General features: G+C 42.1%; 1 protein-coding gene across 1 annotated transcript in view; it reads left to right on the forward strand.

The window, feature by feature from the left end:
• USP31 (ubiquitin specific peptidase 31) overlaps nucleotides 1-21,644 on the forward strand; it is a 217,492-nt gene that overhangs the window by 36,987 nt on the left and 158,861 nt on the right. Inside the window, exons 3-5 of the mRNA XM_085629506.1 lie at nucleotides 2,096-2,184; nucleotides 5,114-5,206; nucleotides 17,999-18,134. Of these exons, the coding sequence (XP_085485632.1) occupies nucleotides 2,096-2,184; nucleotides 5,114-5,206; nucleotides 17,999-18,134 (318 nt within the window). The remainder of the gene's footprint in view (nucleotides 1-2,095; nucleotides 2,185-5,113; nucleotides 5,207-17,998; nucleotides 18,135-21,644) is intronic.

A 21,644-nucleotide genomic window follows, 5' to 3' on the forward strand; every position in this document is an offset into this window, starting at 1 on the left:
CGACCTCTAATGCACCCACTCACACATCCATTCACAGACTCGTACAAGTACTTACTCAACCACTCCACTAAAGAGCCACTCGCCCACCTATACAGGCACTCGCACAACCACTCACTCACCTATACAGCTGCTCACACAGCCACACATCCACCCATACAACTACTCACACACCCACTTATTCACCTATTCAGCCATCCACCCACCCACCCATCCACCCATATAGCCTCGCAACACAACCACTCACTCACCCATACAAGCACTCAGACACACACAACCACTTACATACCCATTTGCACATCCATCCAAGCACCCCCACATCTGCTCACTCACCCATACAGCCTTTCACACATAGAAACACTCCACTACAGCCCCTCGCACACCAGTTCACTTAATCAAACAGCCACTCACCCATAAAGCCACCTAAACACCTAGACACCCACCCATCCACTCACCTATAGTCACGTACACACCCACTCATGCATACAACCACAAACTCACCCATACAGCTACCGACACACACACTCACACAGCTAACACACCCACGTATACACACATACAGCCACTCGCACACCCATGCAGTCACCCAGACATCCATTCACACTCAATAACACAGCGACACGCGTAATATGTTAGAAATAGTATCACTCAGTAGTACAGAAAGTATACTATTTTAACTTTTGTATATGTTTTAACGCTCATAATCTTTTAGAAAACTCAGTGGATGATGTAATTTGAAATGTCATTTGAGATGTCATCAGTAATGTCCCCGACCATGTCATGAGGGATGTAATATGTGAGGTCATAACCAGTGCATTGCAGGTTTGTAAGTTATAGTTGGCTCAGGTAACGATAACTACTGAATTTCACTGGTTTTGTACGAGTGAAATGTGAGCCTAATTAGAACATCCCTGTAACCTTTTGTGTTTTTTCAGTGAAATAAATATATATAATCTGCAAACCTTTAATGCGGGTAACGTATGGCTACCTTTACTTATACAAATTAACTGTTAATAACAAGTTCACTTAGAAAACAGTTAAAGAGGTAGGATAACCCTGATTGTAGGAAAGGGGCGTAGACCGCCATTTCACAGATCTATATTGTGTCTTGGGAGAACCACACTTAATATAACCATAAAGGCCTGGTTTTGTCTGCAGAGCCCAGGGCAAAATCTCACTCCACTACATTTAATCCTTCAGCTGTCTGACCTGGATTATGATCATCTCCAGCAGGCTTTCTTGAATATGCTACAAGACTGCATGGCTATTTTGAAAGTGACGCAAAGCATCTTTCTACCAGTTCTTCATGTGCTTTCAAACTGATTCGGTAGCGTAAAAACTATCATCCCAGAACATAGCAGAATAGACTGAATTAATTATGTATTTATTTGTTTTACATTATTTCTTCAATTTCCTGAAACCTAGCAGCCTTCTTCGATTAAAGTTCAGCAGGGTGAAATTGCAACCTGTAGGCAAAAGTCCTTCTCGGACTATCCTTTTCAGAATTCCGCTCATAAAGGACTTCTTTGAGTTCCTTAGAAAAGGTTATCCTCTAAATCTTTTCAATACCATTGACCCTTCCTTTAAATCCCCTTTGACGCATTGCATACATTTGACATTCAGCCTGTCTCATGAAAAATTGCCTTTTTAGTGCCTATTAAGTAGCTTTGCGAATGGCTTCTTCAATTATTTCTGAAAGCACCATATCCAGCAGAAAGATCATTCCTTACCCTCTTGCTATAGGGGATGAATGTATACTCTTTTCACTGTGTATCATTGTCAGTCGACATTGCTGAAGACAGAGAAATGTTACTTATCACAGAAAAATAGAATTACAAGTAAGTAATTATTTGTTTACCGAAGATGTCCAGCCTAGCAATTTAGAGTAATTTAATAATTTAGTGCATTTAAGTAACTTTCTTTGATGTAGGAGTTGATACGTTTAAAAAAGTACATGTACGTGTTGGATCTGTGATCATGAATTAAAAGATAAGAACATTCTTGCCTTCTAAAAGTGAAAGCTGCAAGTACTTTATTTATGGCGTGAAAATTAGTGTTGCAAATGCATGTCTTACATGCCACCACCCTTTATTTCCAGCCACCGTTGGAGGAGGAGCCACCACCGGACGGCCCATCCCTTCCAATTGCTGGGACATTTGTACAAGAACTTTTCCAAGCACAGTACAGGTAATCACGAATAACTTTGTTCTGTGTGCAGGTGTTATTTGTCTTCAAGTCCTCCTCTCACTCTTTTGTAATGATTGTAAATTCTCAGCTAATTTCTCGAGTCACACGCCTCCCTTTCTGTGTACTTGCCACCATCACCTCACCTGGAAATCCTCCATTTCATTTAAATCTAGTTTCCTTTAGTCCTGTTCTGGCGTTAGTCTACCTATTGCAGGCTGTTTGGATTAGCACTTATAGGTATTCTTGTTTCAGGAGCAACTAAGGTGAGTACATTGCATAAATGTGCACTGCTGTGTTACTCTATTTACCTTCAGAATAATGTTATTCTTCTTTGGACGTTGGATAACATGCCCACTCTTGTCTGCTCGATATTGTGCAGTTGTTTGGCTTCTGTCTACATGTGCTGGTTGGTTGGTTTCACCTAATGCATTGATATTTTGAGTGCTGTATTTTTTCAAAGGAGTATATAAGGTGTTGAATACTTGTACTTTGTTTCTCTTTCGGGTCACTGGTACTTGGAGCTATCCTGTTTCTTTATATTTAGCAGCATCAAGTTTTCTTAGTTGTTCGTTTTTGGTCATAGGTCTGCTTTGACTTGCTTGCTCTTTGTAGTGTATCTGATGGCTCCTTTCTTGTTTAGTCTGTCAATCAGAACGGTCCTATTTTATGTATGCACTGTTTCCCGTATTCTTGTCTTTAGTTTAAATCTTTGGAAGCTCCCATTCAAAGTCTGTTTTCTTTTTCATTGGATCCGTGGTGTGATCTTTATTTTGCATTTTTCAAGTGTTTTGGTTCTTAAACCTTTGCTCATTCTTTAAGGTCAGAAGTCATTTTTTTATCTTGAGTTTATTTCTTAAGTTTATCTGGTTTATGCATTCACTCTACTGGGATTTCATAATTGGAGAGTATTGGTTGTGTTAGTGTTTTATTTGTTTGGCATTTGGATTCACCACTGTTTTTATTTATTATTTTACACATTCTAATGTAGCTGGAAATGTTCCTTTTGGCCTGGTAAAAATTGATTTACCTTGAATGACCATAGTATTTTCTGCCAGCAGAATTAAGACTGCAGCTTGTTCATAGCTCTCTCTGCCTACTGATGTTCTACGTGCATCTAATATGCTGGCTTTAGCTTCCCAGTCTCACTTTTGCTCGATTTCCAGCATACGTCTTTAAATTGATATTTGCAGTTCAGAAAAGGTTTGATATCTAGCTTTTAAGCCAAGTGTGATATTTCACAAGTTCTACCTCACTGCAGACATTCAACAGCCTCAACGTTTCACTGCTTTTAAGAATGATCTGTTAGACCTCAAAGTGACCAGTTAATCTGTGTATAAATTATTTTTTAAAATATATTTAATCGCAGGATATTTGTTCCATGTGGGCCCTTGGGAGTTCTCTCAATTGTTTGCAACTGTGAGGATAGATGCTTAAAAGTGACTGTTGTGGCAACTGCTTACGATATTGGGGGAAGAAAGCTGTCCCCAGTACCAGAGGATCTGGCTGTTGCTGGCTGCAGGGGTGGCCAAGTGAAACAGCAAGTGCATTGGGAAGTGTGGGTCTGTCCAGACTAACAGACTAGAAATCCAATCTAGATTGGTGCTAGAGGGCAGAAAAGGTGTTCTATCAAAGCAGGGGCTGTCCCAGGAAGTGGGAAAAGGAGCAGGGAGCTTGGCGAGCCTAGAGAGGATATTGTCTGGGGGGGATCAAGATCCAGGGGGACCGACCACTCTGAATGCTGAAGGGGTGACTGCCATGCCATAAGTGATGGGCTGTAAAAAGTGTCCCTACGGTTATAGTTAACGTTCTGCTTTAAGATTGCCATTTTCCGAAAGCTATGTATATGCTGAGATACTAGTCATATCTTTATTTACATTTTCTGTGATGAGCATGGTTTCAATAAAACGAGTTTAAAATAAAAAAAAAGGTGACTAGATTTGTGGCACCCATAGTGCCAAGAGTTCTTCATTCTCTGGCCACTAGTGCCTAATACACCAGTGATTCAGATGCCACGATTGAGTGTTGTGACTCTGACCGAGGCTTCTAGCTATAGCCTACCTTTTCACCTCCATGGCTGCTAGCTTGTAGATATTTTCAACAGTGGCATGTGAGATTTTAGGTTGACGTATCAGGCTAGTGGTTTTCTCATTGCTCGGACCCGTTTACAATCTAATTCTTGCCACACACTGTTGAGGAAGCAGCACACAGTTTGAATTCACAAATTAGATTGCTTTCCCAGTTACAGTCTCCTCTCGGGCACTACAGCAGACTGCTGTCTTAATTTTATATCTGGAATGTTGACCGAGCATACTTATCAAGTAATTGTCCAGTGCCGTTTTGATTTAATTTCTTTGTAACCATGTGCTAAGTGGCATGGTTTTACTGAAAGTCTCTCAAGAGCTTTCATAAAATGTTCAGTTTTCCACTTAAATAAACCATTCAACTTCCAGGAACGTGGCACTTGCTAGGTGGTTGTGGTAAGTGAAAAGAATGGTAACATAGAGAAGTGCGTTGTGGGGTGAGTGAGATTTGGGAATAATAAAATCCAATTGTAGTTAACCTGTTACTGTAATTATTCTAAAGTGGCACATTAAGTGGTTTGAAAAAATCATAGCATGTTCTCCTCTATATGCTACAGTGTTTTAAAATGGTTTATCTCCTTTTATTGAAAAAATCATAGTATGTTCTCCATTATATGCCTCAGTGTTAGAGACCTGTAGTTTCTCCTTAGTATTGTGTTTTGGGGTGCTTTTGTTCCATTTTTTTTTTCTCGGTTTTCCTTTCTATGTTCTTTGCGTGTTCTTTTCTCTTTTTTCCTTCGCTTGCTACCTTTTTTCTTTTCTTTTGCCTTGTCTTCGTTTTTGTCTTTCTCAGAAAAACTGACCTTTGTTTTGTGTAAATTAGTTTGGTGCCTTCTGTTTCATTCCAGGTCTTCCCTGACGTGTCCTCATTGCCAGAAACAGAGCAATACGTTTGATCCCTTCCTTTGCATCTCTTTGCCGATCCCACTGCCTCACACACGGTAAGAGTTCAATTGTTTCTGGTCTAGGCAGCGCACTGTCTCATACAGAAGAAACTGTGCTAGCCCATCCACGAGTGCCTGTCCGCATGGAAGGCATAAATTATCCAATTTAGATTTCTTTCGACAATCGGGCTAGCCCATTTACAATGTTTTATGCATTCTGTGCATTCCAGTGCTACAGTGGTCTCTAGTTTGTACATCTAAATAGGGGTGGGTGATACATTCCACTCCACCAGCAGAGTTTGCAGTGTTTTGCTAACTCCATATTACGCTTGTAACGCAGACTTCTGGCTAATCTCCGCCAACCGCCGTGTGGCAGAGTTTTTTCTCCAACGGTAAGTTGGTGTTCTCTAGTGAGATTTTCTCAACGTGGGTGGTCGCGACCATTCGCAATGAGAGAGCTGCCACGCTAATTGAAAAAAGAAGCAGCACTCTGATGCGCCATGTTGTGCCGTTTGTTCTGATTTTCCAGTGCAGAACAAGCTCCATGCGCTAAAAAATCGGCACACAGTGCCAATTCCGCCCACGGAGTAAAACCTGGAGTTCCACCCACTCCTGCATCTTAGTGCCACCTAAACATTATTTGATTTACACCTTAGTCGCCTGAATATCTATAAACTATGTATTTCACTGCCTGACTCCCTTTTCTTTTACTCTCTCATTCAAAGCTAGTGTTTTCGGTTTGTAACCAGTAGACCTCATTGTGGCAAAAATTTGCAAGGCTATACCCCTATTGGTAGCGAGTTGTCATACTTGATCCACTCTTTTTTACCCCTTACATGTGACCACCTGCACATCCTCACCAGGCACCATTCAATATCCTATTTTGCTTAGGCATGAGATGTAATTCCTAGTCATTCGATGTCTCTGGTTTTCTGTTATGCCTTGGGTGTTTTTACTCAAGGATTTCAATCCAAGTCGTCTGCTTTTGCCATAATGTGCGTAATCCTCTCAATTTTAGTAATGTCACAGACACTATCAAAAGAAAGTATGAGCCTAAGCCATTTGCCAACCTCCGTTTATAGATCTATGTCCTCCCCTCAGCCCTCTGATCACAAAAAACGACTTGTTTTTGCACCTATTTCTTGTCTAAGAGTTCAGAATATCCTTCACCCAAGTAACACCCCCCTCCTCCGAAGCAACACATTTCTACCATTAGATATATTTTCATCTATGCAGTTTCCTTAGCCTTCTCAAGTGTAGCCTTTGCAGAACTGCAACATGACCCAAACCTTAATTTTTAGTACTATTTAAATTCAACTTGAAAAGATGCTGCTGAAACACTTCTGTTCTTCCACCCTAAAAAGTGCGTTACCATAAAACTAGACTTATTGGCATCAATAAGAGGGATTTTAAAGTCATGGCTTACTAGGGTTTGCCAGAACATGAGTGGATCTTCTCAGCCTTGCATTGTCACAATGCACCTAGATGTCCCCACATGCATCAATTTTGAGGGTGTGCATTGGGTTGCTCTCACTGTAACTTAAGTGTGTGCGTTCCTGTACGTTTCAGATAGCGGATATTGCTTGGATCATGAAGGCTGCTTTGCAGGTGAGGGAGATAATGTCATGGGTAAAGGCCTTTATTAATCACCCTTACCTCTGAATAAAACGGTTTGTTGATGACACTAACAAAAAAGTTGATTGAAACAATTAAAATAAGCACGTCCTAAAAAGATTTCTGCAAAAATTATTTAGGACTGTACCCTTGTTTCAGAGACGTTAGCTTCATGGAGTAGAACAATTACCTAGCTGCTTTTTGCTTTATCATTCTGCTCTAAAACCAGCTGCTGCCTATTTACTCACCTTTTATGTGGTTTATTTTCTTTTAGGTGAGAATCCAAGGGGAGTAGAGCACATTTTAATTTTATTTTATAAAAGGATCAGCTTACAAAACAAGCATTTGCAATGCAATAGGTCTCGCATTTGGACTAGTTTTAGCTATTGGCGTTGTAAATGACAATGTCTTTTACCTATGTGTTTTGGTTTGGAGTGTAGTGGATGTATGTGTTGTGGAATGGAATTATGTGGGTTGTATTGAAATTGTTGTGGAACTGTGTGGGGTGGAATTGTGTGGTGTGGATTGTATTTGTGTAGTGGAATTATGTGGCATGATGAATAGAATAAGGTGAGCACTGCACAGAATAGATATAAAGGAAGATAGAGAGGGATAGGTAGTTTGTGTAGGAAGTGGTGAATTAACCCGAGAAAGAGGAGCAGAAAGAGTGTGCGAGAAACAGAGAAAGAAGGGGATAGCAGGCACAGATTTCCGTATTACTTGCAAAAAACGGCAAAAGTTGCAAAGTTTTACATAAGGTGGCCTTTTGCCTGCACGTAGGGACTGTTTGTGATGCTTTTTGGCCTGGGAGTAATTTGCTATTTAATTCCCTGGTGAGTGTTGAGACATTCATAAAAGCTCCGCAAGGTATGCAACCGTACAAAACACAAGTTACGCATAACATGATTTTATGGTACTTGCTATAAACACATCCGGTGACCGTGCCACTTGCGAGAGGAAACTACTGTCATAGCCACGGGGAGGCTCCGTGAACTGCATGAACACCAGTACTCACGCACTGCGTGACATTCTACACACCCCTAACTCTAAATTACCAGCATTATATGACTTAGAATGAAAGGACTGAGCTCACAATCTTCTATTTGAAATTGGCTGCAATGTTAAACAAGCAGGGGGGAGGAGGAGGAGGAGGCAGCCGCAGCCCGAAGAGAGGGAGCCAGCGGCAGTACCAGGTGAGCCCGCAAGAGTAAAGGAGAGCGTCTGTGAAAGTTAAAGGTCTGAGCCAGGGAAATGCGCATTGAGATTAAAAACAACTAATTAAAAATGCCAATTGTCTCGACAGGGAGTGTGGCGTAACATCCTGAGCTGCCAACTTTGGAACTGGGTTTGAGTCTCGGCGTTGGCACTCCCATGGTGAAACATGAAAGCGGGCATGCCCATTCCAAAATCACACACGCTACCTCCTCGGAAGTAGTGAATAAAATGAAGCATGAAGCACGGTGCCTGTCAATGAAGTTGTGCTGATAAAACAAAATAAAGTTGATTTACACACTTGTTGGAAAATGCAAGCGCGGGCACCGTGCAGATAAACAAGCCGAGGGGTAGGGTTTCCCTCCCTTCCCCTCCGCTTATTGTAAATGGATTTGTCTGCACTTGTATGGGCAGACAGGCATGACTCTTTGTTTTTACATTTCTGGACGGAGCATACACGAAGTTGTTAACGTAACAAATTGTGTCGTTGGTGCTGGAAGTAGAGCTTTGTCCGTCTGATCTCAAGTCGGTGATACTGTCCTGTAGCCATGCCGGTGAAAATGCACGTTGTCTACTGGTAAGACGGCGCAGCTGTGGGTGGAACTGCAGCAGGGTCTGGTGTGAAATGCAGCAAGATGGGGTGTGAAACAGGGCGCTGTGAGCGTTTACCTTCACGCTGGATCCGCTGATGTGAGTGTCCGCCTCCATGCTCTCTCCGGTCCTTCTTGCACTAGGGGGCCTGCAGCTTGTATATGGAGGTGGGCTTTACCGGAGCCCCCGGGGCTTGGCAGCATTCTGTAACAAGCATTATGGGTGTTGTAGTAAATAAATATAAGGCCACGGCGATTGCTGCTTGTTACTCTTTGGGAGGTTTTGTATAACCAGCAGGAGGCGCGTAAACGTGCGGCGCCAGCTATACAAGTGCACATCCACTCGCTTGCAAGTGAATCTAACGCCGTGGTACGCGTTCACGGGCGCGTTCACAATTGCAGTCCGTCCTGCGCGTGCACATGTCCTGTCTCCCTTCCGAAGCAAGTTAGTAACAATAGATGTCGCTAGCGACAGCGCTTTCGCGCTGCGTCGCTTGGCGAGACCTAAAAACTCCATAATGACAAGTGTCTTACCAAAAGGTTATTTGTGAATATTTTCAAGAGTTTTTCCTCTTTAAAATAAGCACTCTGGGATCCTGTACAAAGTTTTAAATTATATGTGTATGATTTTAGTTATCATACCCCTTTGCATAACTAGAATTTCAGTTAAAAAACTATTGCCTCTTAGATAAGACTTTACTGAACATCACCTGAACATCACTGTCTCTAGGTAGATCTTCAGTGCTTGGTTTCTCGTCAAGAAAAAAAAACTTCCTTTCAAAATGGGGGTCTTGAGAGTGGATTGAGGAGGATACGGAGGGGGGTCGCGAGTAATTTTTGTGCAATCATAGAGTGCTTTTGGGGGTTGCTAGGGGAGTATTTGGGCCAGTAGGATGGGCCACCGGGACATCAGAGGCAAACTGCCCCAGTGGTTGAGGCCCAGTAGTCCCTGCTTTCCCTGCGTCTCCCAATCCTTCCTTCCTCACTCCAGACGGGGTCTGACAACATAACACTTAGAAATTCTGTTATACCACATGCTTGTATTCTGCACGGACTATATTGCGTGTGTGCTATGTATGACATTTGGTTGACAAAGCAAAAGAATAGGTCATGTAGCCCTCCCGCGCATCTCTTTATCAGCGAAGTAGGCAGATCTGCACACAGCCTTAACATTCCTGACAGGTACATTTAGGGACAAGAAATTATTGCATCAGTTACTTCCTTTTAGTTCAACTAAGCAATGCTGGCTCCCTAGCCAAGTATTAAAATCTATACATGAAAAGAGCCAGTTCACAGCTATCAGACCTAAGTTCATCTACTCTTGATCAGTCAACAAGCTCTTTGTGCTGATTGATGACTTTTGCCCCAAGACTCTTCTGAATTTTACATCACGAAGGGGCACAGTATCCTTAACTGGTATTGGTGGTATGCCTGCCATTTTCACAAATGTACATATCTACAGTCATAAGTACGGATCAGTGAGACTGTCCTGATGAGGCCTTGGATATCTTAGTTGAGCAAATATCGTTGACAGTTCTAGGAAGGCACTCTACTGCTTGATTAAAAACGTTGGACTCCTACTGAGGTAAAATGAACTTTGGAGAAAATCTAACAATTCCCTGAAATAATTCGGCTTCTTCATTTCCTAGTCTGCTCCTGTCATGAGTGTGGACTTTTTACATGAACTCGAGGACAGAACGTTAATGCTGATAATGGAGTCATTTTTTATTTATTTATTTATTTTTTCACACCAACCAAAGACCGGTACATACAATATATAGTCACTGTGAGAAATGCCCCTTCCAATGTAGACATGCCTTTCTCATAATGCCATTCACCCCTTGGCAAAATGGGGGTCCATGCGAAAAATAATCATTATACATTTCCTGGAAATAATGAAAGGTCAAGTTAAGCATCGGGTGCAAGCCAACAGTGTACAGGGAGCGGGGGATGGAGAGACCCAGAACATTACCCCTAAGGGGGAGAAGCCAGCACCCCTGCCGTCAAATGGGCCATCAGTGCCTGTCTGTCCCTCCGGAGTTCCACCGTTGGTGAGATGCAGATGTCCCCTCTGTATATATTCCATTTCCCCCACTTCTGGTCCCACTTTTTGGGGCAGCCTCTACTCTTGAATACTGCTTTCTTGGCCACCATGACAGTATCCATGTCTTTTGCCCATTCAGCCAGGTGCGGAAATGTGGCCACCCCCCAGTGTTGTGCAATATTCCGCTTCGCTATAATAAAACCCATAGAGGCCCATGTCTGTTCAGCCTGCGTGAAATCGGACGCCCCCCCCATATGTTAATTAGGCACAATTGGGGTGACAGTTGAAGGGATTTACCTCCTGCTCTCCCAAGTTGGCGGGCGATTTTCACCAAGTAGTCGTGCATGTGTGGGCAGTCCCATAGGATATGGAAAAAAGTACCCTCCTGATTGCAATGTCGGAGGCAGAGTGGATCGGGGCACCTGCCCAGCCGGAACAGGAGTTTGGCATCGAAATATGCCCGGTGAAGGATCTTGAGTTGGAGCAGGTGCAAGTGCATAGGGATGGCTATTTCTCGGGTGAGGCTAGAGCGTCCCACCACATGTCATCCTCTATTTCACCCAGATCTTTCTCCCACCCCTCCCTAAGTTTCAACATCGGGTCGGGGCGATTGTTGACCAACTTCTTGTAGGTTAATGAGATGGCCTTACGGTCTATGGGATCCAGCAACAGGCGGTCCTCCAGAGGGGACGAATCGGGGAGAGGACCATCTTGAGGCAGGGCTGAGGACACCGCGTGAGTAATCTGCAAGTACCTGAACGTCTCCGATGGAGCCAGTTGATATTTAGCGTGGAGCTCAGGAAACGATGCCAGCCTTCCCTGAACCCAGATATCTCTGATCGTGGAGATTCCGATCAAGTCCCACTTGTCGAACCCTGGACAGGTGCTGAGATGACCTAAAATATCAGGCTCCCACAGGGAAGTAGCTTTCGTCAGGCGCCTGTGCCATCCTAATTTTCTAGTGACTTCATGCCAGACCTCAACCGTGCGTGCAGTGGGACCTGTCAAATTAAGTTTGCGGGGATTGGTGTAAAGTGCTCTGTTGTAACCGCCCGTCCCAGGAGCCAGTGATCCGTGCGAAATTTAGGCTCGTCGCGGGACTCAAACACCCAGCGATTGACCACCACCAATTGGGACGCCTGGTAATACAGTCTATGATCCGGTAGAGCGATGCCCCCATCATACCAACCCATGCTAAGTTTGATCGTTGCGATGCGCGGCGTGCGGCCCTCCCAGAGCAGTCCCCGCAATATTCCATTGATCTGAGAGAAGTAAGAATCTGGGATCGGGATAGGTGTGTTCTGTAGAGCATAGAGAAAGCGTGGGAGCGCTAGCATTTTAAAAAGGGTTGCGCGGCCGAGAAGAGTTAACGGAAGAGAGCGCCAATGCACAACGTCAGATTTGCAACGCTGAAGAGATCCGAGTAAGTTGAATTCGAAAAAGAGCTCAGGGTCAGGAGTAACGAAAATGCCCAAGTACCGAATACCCCAAGGTGCCACTGGGATATTAAATCCCCAAGGATTTGCCGGGGGGAAACCCCATAGCATATATATCTGGGACTTAGACCAATTTATTTGGTATCCAGAGTGAGCGCTGAATATGTGAAAGATGTGGAGATCCCATTGCAGCGACCGTGCAGGGGAGGCCAGGCATAAGAGGATATCATCGGCATACAGGGAGATGCGGTCTTCGTGAGATTCCGTCCACTTAAGTCCCTGTATCTCCGGATCACCTCGGACTCACACCGCGAGTGGCTCCAAGACAAGGGCAAAAAGCAGTGGTGATAGGGGGCAGCCTTGTCTCGTGCCGCGATGAAGCGAGAAAGTAGCGGAGCGATGATTATTGACAACAACGTGAGCCATAGGTTATGTATACAGTAGCCGAATCCAACAAATGAATTTGGGTCCAATCCCCAAACGGGCCAGAACGGCGAAAAGAAAATCCCACTCGATGGTGTCAAACGCCATTGAGGCGTCCAGCGATAAAAGAATCGCATCTTCCTCTATGGTGTGAAGCCTGTGAAGGACACCATGCACCCGGCGTAAATTCCAAGCCGTATTCCTCCCCGGCATAAACCCGGACTGATCGGGATGGACCAAGTCAGCGATAAAGTGGCGAAGACGGTTCGCAAGAAGTTTGGCCAGAATCTTCGCCTCAACTGTCAACAGGGATATGGGGCGATACGATGTGCACTCCTCAAGAGGTTTGTTCGGCTTATGAATGACCACTATAGCGGCAGTACGGATCTCATCGGGTAGCACACCTGACTCAAAACATTTTAGTATATAGATTAAGCAAATGGGGAGCCAATAGTGTTGACATGGGCTTAAATAGCTCAATGGGAAGCCCGTTGGGGCCAATAGCCTTCCCGGATTGAACATCCTGAATGGCCTTCTGAACCTCCGTCACTGTAATGTCTGCCTCCAAGGTCTCTCTGTCCTGCGATGAATTAGTAGGTATATCGAGCGTAGCCAGAAGATCAGGAGATAGGGAGTCCTGAGAATTGGAGGAGCCAGTGTATACCTCCTCGTAGTGACTAGCAAATATGTTGACTATGCGTTGGGGGTCAGTAATTAAGGACATTTTAAGCTGTAATTGTGAAAAATATTTTTGTACTTTAAAAAAAATGTAAATTTTTTTGGGGGTGTAGCTTTGACTGCACGATATGATAGTTTTTTAATTTATCCCCAGAGGCTCCTTTTCTTTCTTTGCACGCAGTCCTGTTATCAGTCAGTGTTTATCAAGCTCATATTGGGTTGGGTGGTTGAAGACTGAATGTGCTGGGAGGCATTTTGTATCCCACCTAGCCTCACTCTAGAAGTGTCAAAACCCTCAAAGTGGAGCAGTCTTGTCAACCGCAGTTCTGCAGGTAAGTAATATATTTATGATGACATACTGGAGCTACCTTGCAACTTACTCAACCAAACAGTTCATCTTGATCACCAGCTCTTGTATTTTGTACACAATGCATACATCCTAACCCATGCTTCTCTGCAGAAAAACAAAATGGCACCAGTGGTTTTCTTTTGCCCATCCGGAACACTCCCTGTTTGCGCCCTTGATGAAACTGCCCTAACTCCATTCATTAAAAATCAACCTCCAACACAGTAAGTGTATACATCTTTGCAATCAGTGATTGGTGGCAGTGTATAAAGGATTCGGGCTCTATATAGTCTTACGTAATTTTACTGGAGTTAAAGTGATACTCCGTAATTTAACGGAATAGCCAGTGCTTCATGCAGTCGATGCCTAGAAGCTAGAAACTCGGGTGATGTGTGCCCTATGCAAATTCTTTATAGATTTTAAATAGCTCAAAGAGCACTATATGGAATAGGGCCAACATTTGTAAACAAAGATATCCAACTCGCTGGTCTAGATGAAGCCTCTGGTCCAATATACTCTTACAGCTGAAAGTGCCATGTTTCAGCAAAACCCAACTCGAAATTTGCTCTTTTTTAGTCCAAGCCTGCAAACTATGGAACTCCTTCTCTATGCCACTAAGGAAATTATTAAACCATCTCACTTTCCAGAAGGCAGTAGGAAATGGCAGTTTCAATTTTCATATTCAAAATAAGTGATAGAATGCACTCCTTTTTTTTTTTCTTTTTTTTAAAAAAGTTAATATCATCATGAATGTTTTGCTCATGCCTGCATACTCAGCGCATGCCTTGCCCCAATGGCACGCTTGTGTTAATCCATAAGATATGGAGCGCCGTTACGCCCCAGTCGCACAGAAATGTCCATAAAGACGCAAAAATACTCAATTTCAGTAATGTCGTTCATATTTAACCATTTAATTGCAATTTCATCCAATATCTTTTCGTTTCTTTCTCCATCCACATGTAAGGTTTCATGCTTTTCCAGTGCTTCTAATGCTAGAGATATGCCCATCCAGGCCTTTTTCTAAAGCACGTGGAGAAATGCATTGTTCATCCTAGGCAGTCTTTTCCACTTCAACCCATGTATTTCGGGCTTAATAGCCCTTCTTCATGGGTAACTGCAAATTTAAAAACCACCATTACTTCTTTTTATCACATTAGACATGTAACATGATCTGTACTTCTCATTTCGTTGTACAAGACCTCTAAACTATGCATTACAGAACGTAACCCTTCATCTATCAGTGCTCTCTTTTTAAACCCACACCCACTTAGTTTTTCTAAAATTATCCCAAAGTATATCTCCTTTGTGCCTTGCTGATCTATGTTCACCTGTGTCAGACTCTGTGACTAATTATCCATACCGTGTAACCACACTGAGAAACAAAAACAAATTTTAAATGTTCCTGCAAAAGTCTTTTTTCTCCACTTCACAGTAAACTAAAATTATCCGCTATTCAAAACCTCCACTATACCATCTCCTGCATGACCCCCCCCCCCCCCCATTTAGACTCCACCGACGTAACTGCTCCCTCCTGGATAAATTCCAAACTCCCTGTGTAACCACACCATATATACTTCAATTCAACCACACCATCCTCCAAACACAGAAACAAACCAACTTTTCAAAAGTACAGGCAAAAACTTAATCTCACCCTCAACAGAAAAACAGACTTGGCTGCTTTCCAAACCACCACCGCAAAAGTGTTCAACTACCATCTCCCACGTGACAACCTCCATTTCCAACCACGGACCTGACCACTCCCTCCTATCTGCATACTGATTATCGACGTGACTCTAACTACCCAACCAGAAACCGCTTGTGCTGCACAGAATACGAATCCCATGCTTTCCTCCAGTTAATGTGCTGCTGCATATGTTTAACTATTTACACATTAGATCAATGTTTTACATATCATTAATCACATGCCAGTAGAAGATATTTACAGTAAAAAACGAATGATCTTAAAAACACTCTGATGGTTCTCATTGAACAACATCAACTCCCTCTTGTGAACGTGATGTTCCGCCTTACATGTGACATTACATTTTTTTTTCCATTTAATCCATAATTTTCCTTGGTGCAAACAATCAAAGGGGGCCATTATACATTTAATAGCCAAAATAGGTGATAGAATGCACTCCTTTTTACTTTTTTTCACAGTTACTATCATCCAGAATGTTTTGCTCAGGCGTGAATACTCTGTGCATGCCTTGCCCCAATGGCACGCTTGTGTAAATCCTTAAGACATGGAGCGCCGTTTCCATTTTTATACCTCAAATGATCTTTAATCGAACCACAACACGTTCCCCTATCAACCACTGAACTACTGTATCCAAAGAGCAAGGACAGTATAGTAAACCCTCCACATACACTATAAGCATGAGAGCCCCTATCACCAGTGTCTAGTTTAGCACAACACAGCCAGTTTGAGTCCTGGTCCTCAGCCAACTCTATAATCACAAACCTCTCCAGCTAGACATAAGTCTGCTAGAAAGCGCTCTGATCAGTTGGAGTCTGGCGATGCCACTCTACTAGCAGGTTACACAGATGCAAGGTAACGCAACATGTTGTTGTGTTCTCCCTTTAGAGTATTGTTCACTGATAGTCTATGTCCGGCCTCTGGGTTATATATATGCACCAGGGCTGGTTTCTTCTCTTCAAGCCTTTAGCCAAACCCATGAGCAAATGAGTGGTACTGCTGAGCCATAATCTTCCCGTTCCTTCCTTTTAAAGAACATAAACCATACTATACTTTGTTTCATTTATACGTTTATGGTCCATAAGTGTATGGACCGTAAGACTTATGTCTATTCCCAACTCTGTCCAACCACTAGGCATCAGTTACATCAATATCTCTGCTTCCTTCCCATAGGATCTCCACAAATGTGACATTGTACATTGCTGCAGGATTTTGAGTGGTTACTAGGCTGTGCCATGCAGAGCCCGGCTAAAAGTTGTGACGTTTTACCATGCCTTTCCATTTCTGGCAGTGGCAGTATATGTCTGAGTCCATGTCTCAGGACATGATCCCTCGCTATAATTTCACCACGCCCCTATTTAGCTCTCATATGTGTGCAGTCATTGGGCCTGAAGCTTGCCTGCAGCACTTTTAATTCTGATCAGTCCATTCTTATTGGCAAACCAACAGTATTATAGGTTTCTTCAAATTCTTGCTGCTTCTTTCTAGCACAAACTGTAATAATGGGTCCAGTAATTATAAGCTTGATCTTAACATTTTCCAGCAGTGTTAGTTCCAGGATATGTCCATTTCAGCAGCTTTTCACCTCCTCCCTGATTACACAGTATATAAATACCACTACGTACTTAGTTTTGCTTTCCCTGTCTTTTAACAATGCCTTCCTATTCATGGTTTAATTTCTGTAAGGTTTAACAAAGTTTCTTGCCCTCTATCTTAATTTTCATGTTTTACTTGACTTCTCCTACAATTTGAGCTGCCTTCAGTCATGGAAACAAGATCTGTAGTCAGAGGACAAGAAGTACAGTCTGGAGATTCAGTACAGCTGCGAGCTGCAGGTGCAAAGCAAATATTTTCTTTTACGTTGCACTAACAAGAAAATATTATTTTGTACCGTTGCGGAGTAAATGGATATACAGACAGTGCCTTTTGTGCTCTTTGGATCTCTTTTTCCGTCTCCTAGTTGGAAATGCACAAAATGGAGGCCAGCCTAATTACAAAAAAATGGTAAAAAGTGTAGAAAGATATATTTAAGAATTTGAAAATGTCGACCTAAGTTAAAACATTAGAAAACAATTTTTTTTGTTGAAAAATTGCCTTTTGTAATACCTTCCTCTATTTCTTAATCCTGCTGAGAACATGGTGAAGTAGCTCTTTCCTACACAACCTAGAGGAGGGCAGCAACAGCACAATCACACTGCCTTAACATAGCCAACTTAATACCACAGCCCTTGCACTCTCAGTAGCATTGTTTTTTGCACTCCCAAGTCATGGGTTGAAATTCTAGCATGCTTAACAGACCCTGTAATTCTTCATGACCTGTATCGCGTGAGTTGTGACAAACAGAAAAATCTGTATGTTTTCAGTAAAGCACTGTATTTGATACATTTATTCTGTTAACGCTGCACATTGATACTGCAAACTATCAAGCCTTGTGTGAGCTTGTGCACCAATGCATACAGTTAAGATGACCGGCTCTGTTTAATGTATAATTTGAATGTGATATGCCTCTGAAGCACTGCATACTGTTAGGATATTGGGCTCTGTAGAATGTATTACACCCTTGTAAATTGGTGCATACTAATAGAAATGCAGGCTATGTGAAGCAGCCCATATTGTTTGTATCCCAAGTCCTATGTGGAATGTGACAACTCATTTAGGCATATGGCCATGGGCTGCAGAGGTGCTCTGGGAATGGGTGCGCTGAGCATGCCACAGCCCAGGGATCATGCATGTTTGGGGGCGTTGCATGCGGTCCCCTGGTATTGTTGCAGTCTCAGACCCATGCCTATTGTCTCACTTTACTGCAGGCCCTTGTATGTTACTGTGGTATACCAGGGGAAATGCTCGCATTGCATGCGCATCGGAGTGGCTGTCCCGCTGTCTGGAACAGTGGCCCGGCTGCGAGAAGCGGTGTCTATGGAGACCAAAATCCCCCCGGATCAGGTAAGGGTAATCCCAAACCCAAGTGCGAGTTTTCAGCCCAAGCTTTGAGGATGGTACACATCTAGGAGGGCATGTCTTACATAACATATTGAGTACAACACACACGGGGCGATCTAGAATACAATGAGGACAAACCACCTAGCGTTCCCCTGTGACACATAGCCGCAAGTCTGGACAAAACAGAATTTAAGGCAGGGAGCCTGATGCTTTCAAAAATGCAAATAAGCACAAGTTGCTTGCCTTTCAGATTGTAAATGTTGTGGAATGGCCGCATCTTTGACATCTTGTGACTAAACTTACGCTACCGGCATTTGACAACAACAGCACTGTGTTACTAAACACAAAACATACTTTAGTATTTGTCAATAACACTAGAAAGCCTCATGAACGACTTGTAATTTCATATTGGCATGGAAAAGGCCCCAGCCGGTTGCTCTGCCCTAGTGGAGTAGTTATGATCCAAAACATCATTGTATGGTGGAAGGTTTGTGGTCCGAATATGCAACATTCTACACCACGCCAGGAATTGCCTTGGTGTAGCTCAGCATCATGTCATGTGAACTCAGTTTTGTACTGTGGAAATTGTTGCCGTAGTGTAGAATGTGATGAAATCTCCATTTTAGACGATGGCCATTCTGTATGTTACCATTACCTCACAGTCTGTACTTTGAGAGATGTTACATCCCAGCTAAGTATTTACATCAAAAGTATGTTTTTAATTGTTTTACGTTGTGGGCCTTGACTTCGCAATTAAGTATATTATATGGATTGTATATATGTTTAAAAAAAAAAATATATATATATATATTTGCACACAGTCATATGTACACACACTTCAGTGCATCTATACACCCTTTCAAAAACACGTTTGAACAAATTTGCATTCAAATTCAAGAAAATTAATGCATTATATGTAATTAAGTTTAAAAAATGAAATGTATATTTCTTAAAATTAATATTTGTTAAAGAATAATATAGTTCAGTAAGCATTGGTATTTTAAACATCTTTAATTTAGTATACAGTCTTTAAAAAGTAAATTTTAATTGTTATGGGTTTGAAGGTTGGCAAGGGGATTTTGGAGTTCAGAGATTAATTGTTTTTCGGTGTGGTTTGGTTTTTTAGGGATCAGTAGTTTTTAGTAATGGTAATAAGTTCTTAGGGTTCAGCGATGTGTATTATATAGGGATAGTATGGAGTTTTAGGGTTCAGGAATGGATAGTGTATGGGGTATTATGGGATTTTAGAGTGCAGCGAGTAGCACACAACTTCAGAACCCATAAAGGATTAGAGGTGCATTAGTGTATTATACATGTTGAAAAACAAATATATTTTAAAATGTATGTATACATTTACAAATAAATGCATATATTTATATATTAAGTAGATTTGTATATGTTGTAAAGGGTTTATACTACTTAGCATGCGAGGTAAAGGCAGTTTGGATGTAAACCCTGATGTAAAGGCCCTTCTGATGGTAAATTGGTGGTATAAAGTCATTCCTGATGTAATGACCATGATGTAATGATACCAGATGTAACAACTTGTGAAGTAACTACTAACATTCGGTAATTCTTGTTGCTTTCCTTAGTTATTAGACAGGGACTCTGTAACATGCAATTGGTATCGGTAGATGTGTGGGGCACGCTGTTCACCTCGCTGCAGTATGAACTCTGTGTTTTGTAGGGTTTTACTTGTGGTTTTATGCTTTTACGAACATATGGGACTTCAATTTACTTTAATGTTGTTTGAATTTGCTGCCCAGCATATCAAGACTACTTGAAAGTGTGAAGCTGGTGCTCATCATCATATCATCTTGTGCAAAACTGCAGTGTAGGTGAATAAAGGACTGACTGGGTCTCCCCCAGGAATCTTCATTTGTAATAGATCACATAATTGTGACAATAACTCCATGAAAACAAAGACTTCTGTGTTCTACCCTAGCTGTTATCTTTAGGCAATCCTCCAATAAGATTCCCTTCCATGCCCAAATCAGGGACGTGGAATTTAATAAAATATCTACTTGTCCATGCGGCAGGCTGCTTCATAAATATACTTGTCCTGTAACAAAATCCACATTTCCGTTTGCCCCATGTAATGCGGCGACAAATTATGGCAGCAATCTCATATTGTAAGAGCTGTGATATAGCCTCTCTGATTATGCCAGGGCTCATACCACAAGAGTTTGAATACTAGCAATTCCCTTAGCCACGTTTCCGCAGATCTATATTCTGGAGCTGAAGATAGTGGTAAACAATAGTTCCATGGTTGGAATGCTCCTTTGTGTCCCTGCAAATCTGCTAACTTGCATGTTTTAAGGGTTTTCACCAACTTTGCTCTAATTTTTTCCCATACTGAGAAAGGTTGGAAATGTACACCTGGCATTGGCAGACGTAAAACTTCTTCCGGGGTTGGGGAAAAAGTGGTTGGAGGGAAAGTGAACTTGCAAACACTCATATGTTCTCATGAGCAAATATACACATTCATATTTGCTCATGCTAAAATGTAGTTCACAAATACTTTCTAGGAGTAATATTTCTTGGCCTACTTCTGTAAATTCTTGAGAATTCAAGAACGCCGTATATCTGCACTTAATGCAACGACATATACCATGGGTGCACTTTTGAAACTTTCTTTAATAATTGGGCATCCTAATTAAGTGTGGCGTTTACCATGACCTTTTGTGTTGATTAAACTTCTCTCTCTCTATCAGCTGGCTTCACTGTGAGTGACAGTATTCTGCTCTTTCACAAAGAGCATATCAGCACACAAAGTTTTGTTAAGTGCCAGAAACTACTGTGGCAATGTGTTCTTTTTGAGTCCAAAAACATTTTTTGATTTTGCCAATGTTTGTTATAATGGTGAGGGCCAGGCAGCTCCCACACCTAAAAGATTTTCCCAAAAAAACCATGCCAAAACAAGTCACGCATTGACAAAATCAAAAGGCTGGCCACCAATTTCAGACCTACTGGCTTTGCCAGTGTTTATTTTTGTTTCACAGAGTCTTATTGAAACTGGTTACACTGATTTTCCATTATGAATATTTTTGAGAAAATACTAGCATACATCAACACAATTTACTAAATGATGCTGCAAAGAAATGGTACCTAAAATTGTACTATGGTTTAGCGAAATGCTTTTTTTTCCTACTTGCATTTTTTGTGAACATTTTATTCTGAAAGCAAAGAATCATCAATCTTGCTTTCAAGCTTCTGCAGATATTTACATCTAATCCGAGAGCATTCTGTGAGCGTTATACAGAGCTTCATATTGCTAAACTTTGAAGACGTGCGTACACATTGTTATACTGGAACCACTGTCAGTAGTGCAATCTGAGCTTACAACATTTACTTATAGCGCGCACCCTAATAATAAAGGTTTTGCATAAATGAACCATAAACACAAGTTTTAACAGCTTTACCACATGGACACAAATATTACCTTAACTGCAGACAATGCCCTTCCCTGATCCATAATGTGGTTCTGTAAACTGGCAGGCAAAGGGTTTGTGC

This window comes from Triturus cristatus, chromosome 10 (assembly GCF_964204655.1).
Source record: "Triturus cristatus chromosome 10, aTriCri1.1, whole genome shotgun sequence".
Classification (NCBI taxonomy): domain Eukaryota; kingdom Metazoa; phylum Chordata; class Amphibia; order Caudata; family Salamandridae; genus Triturus; species Triturus cristatus.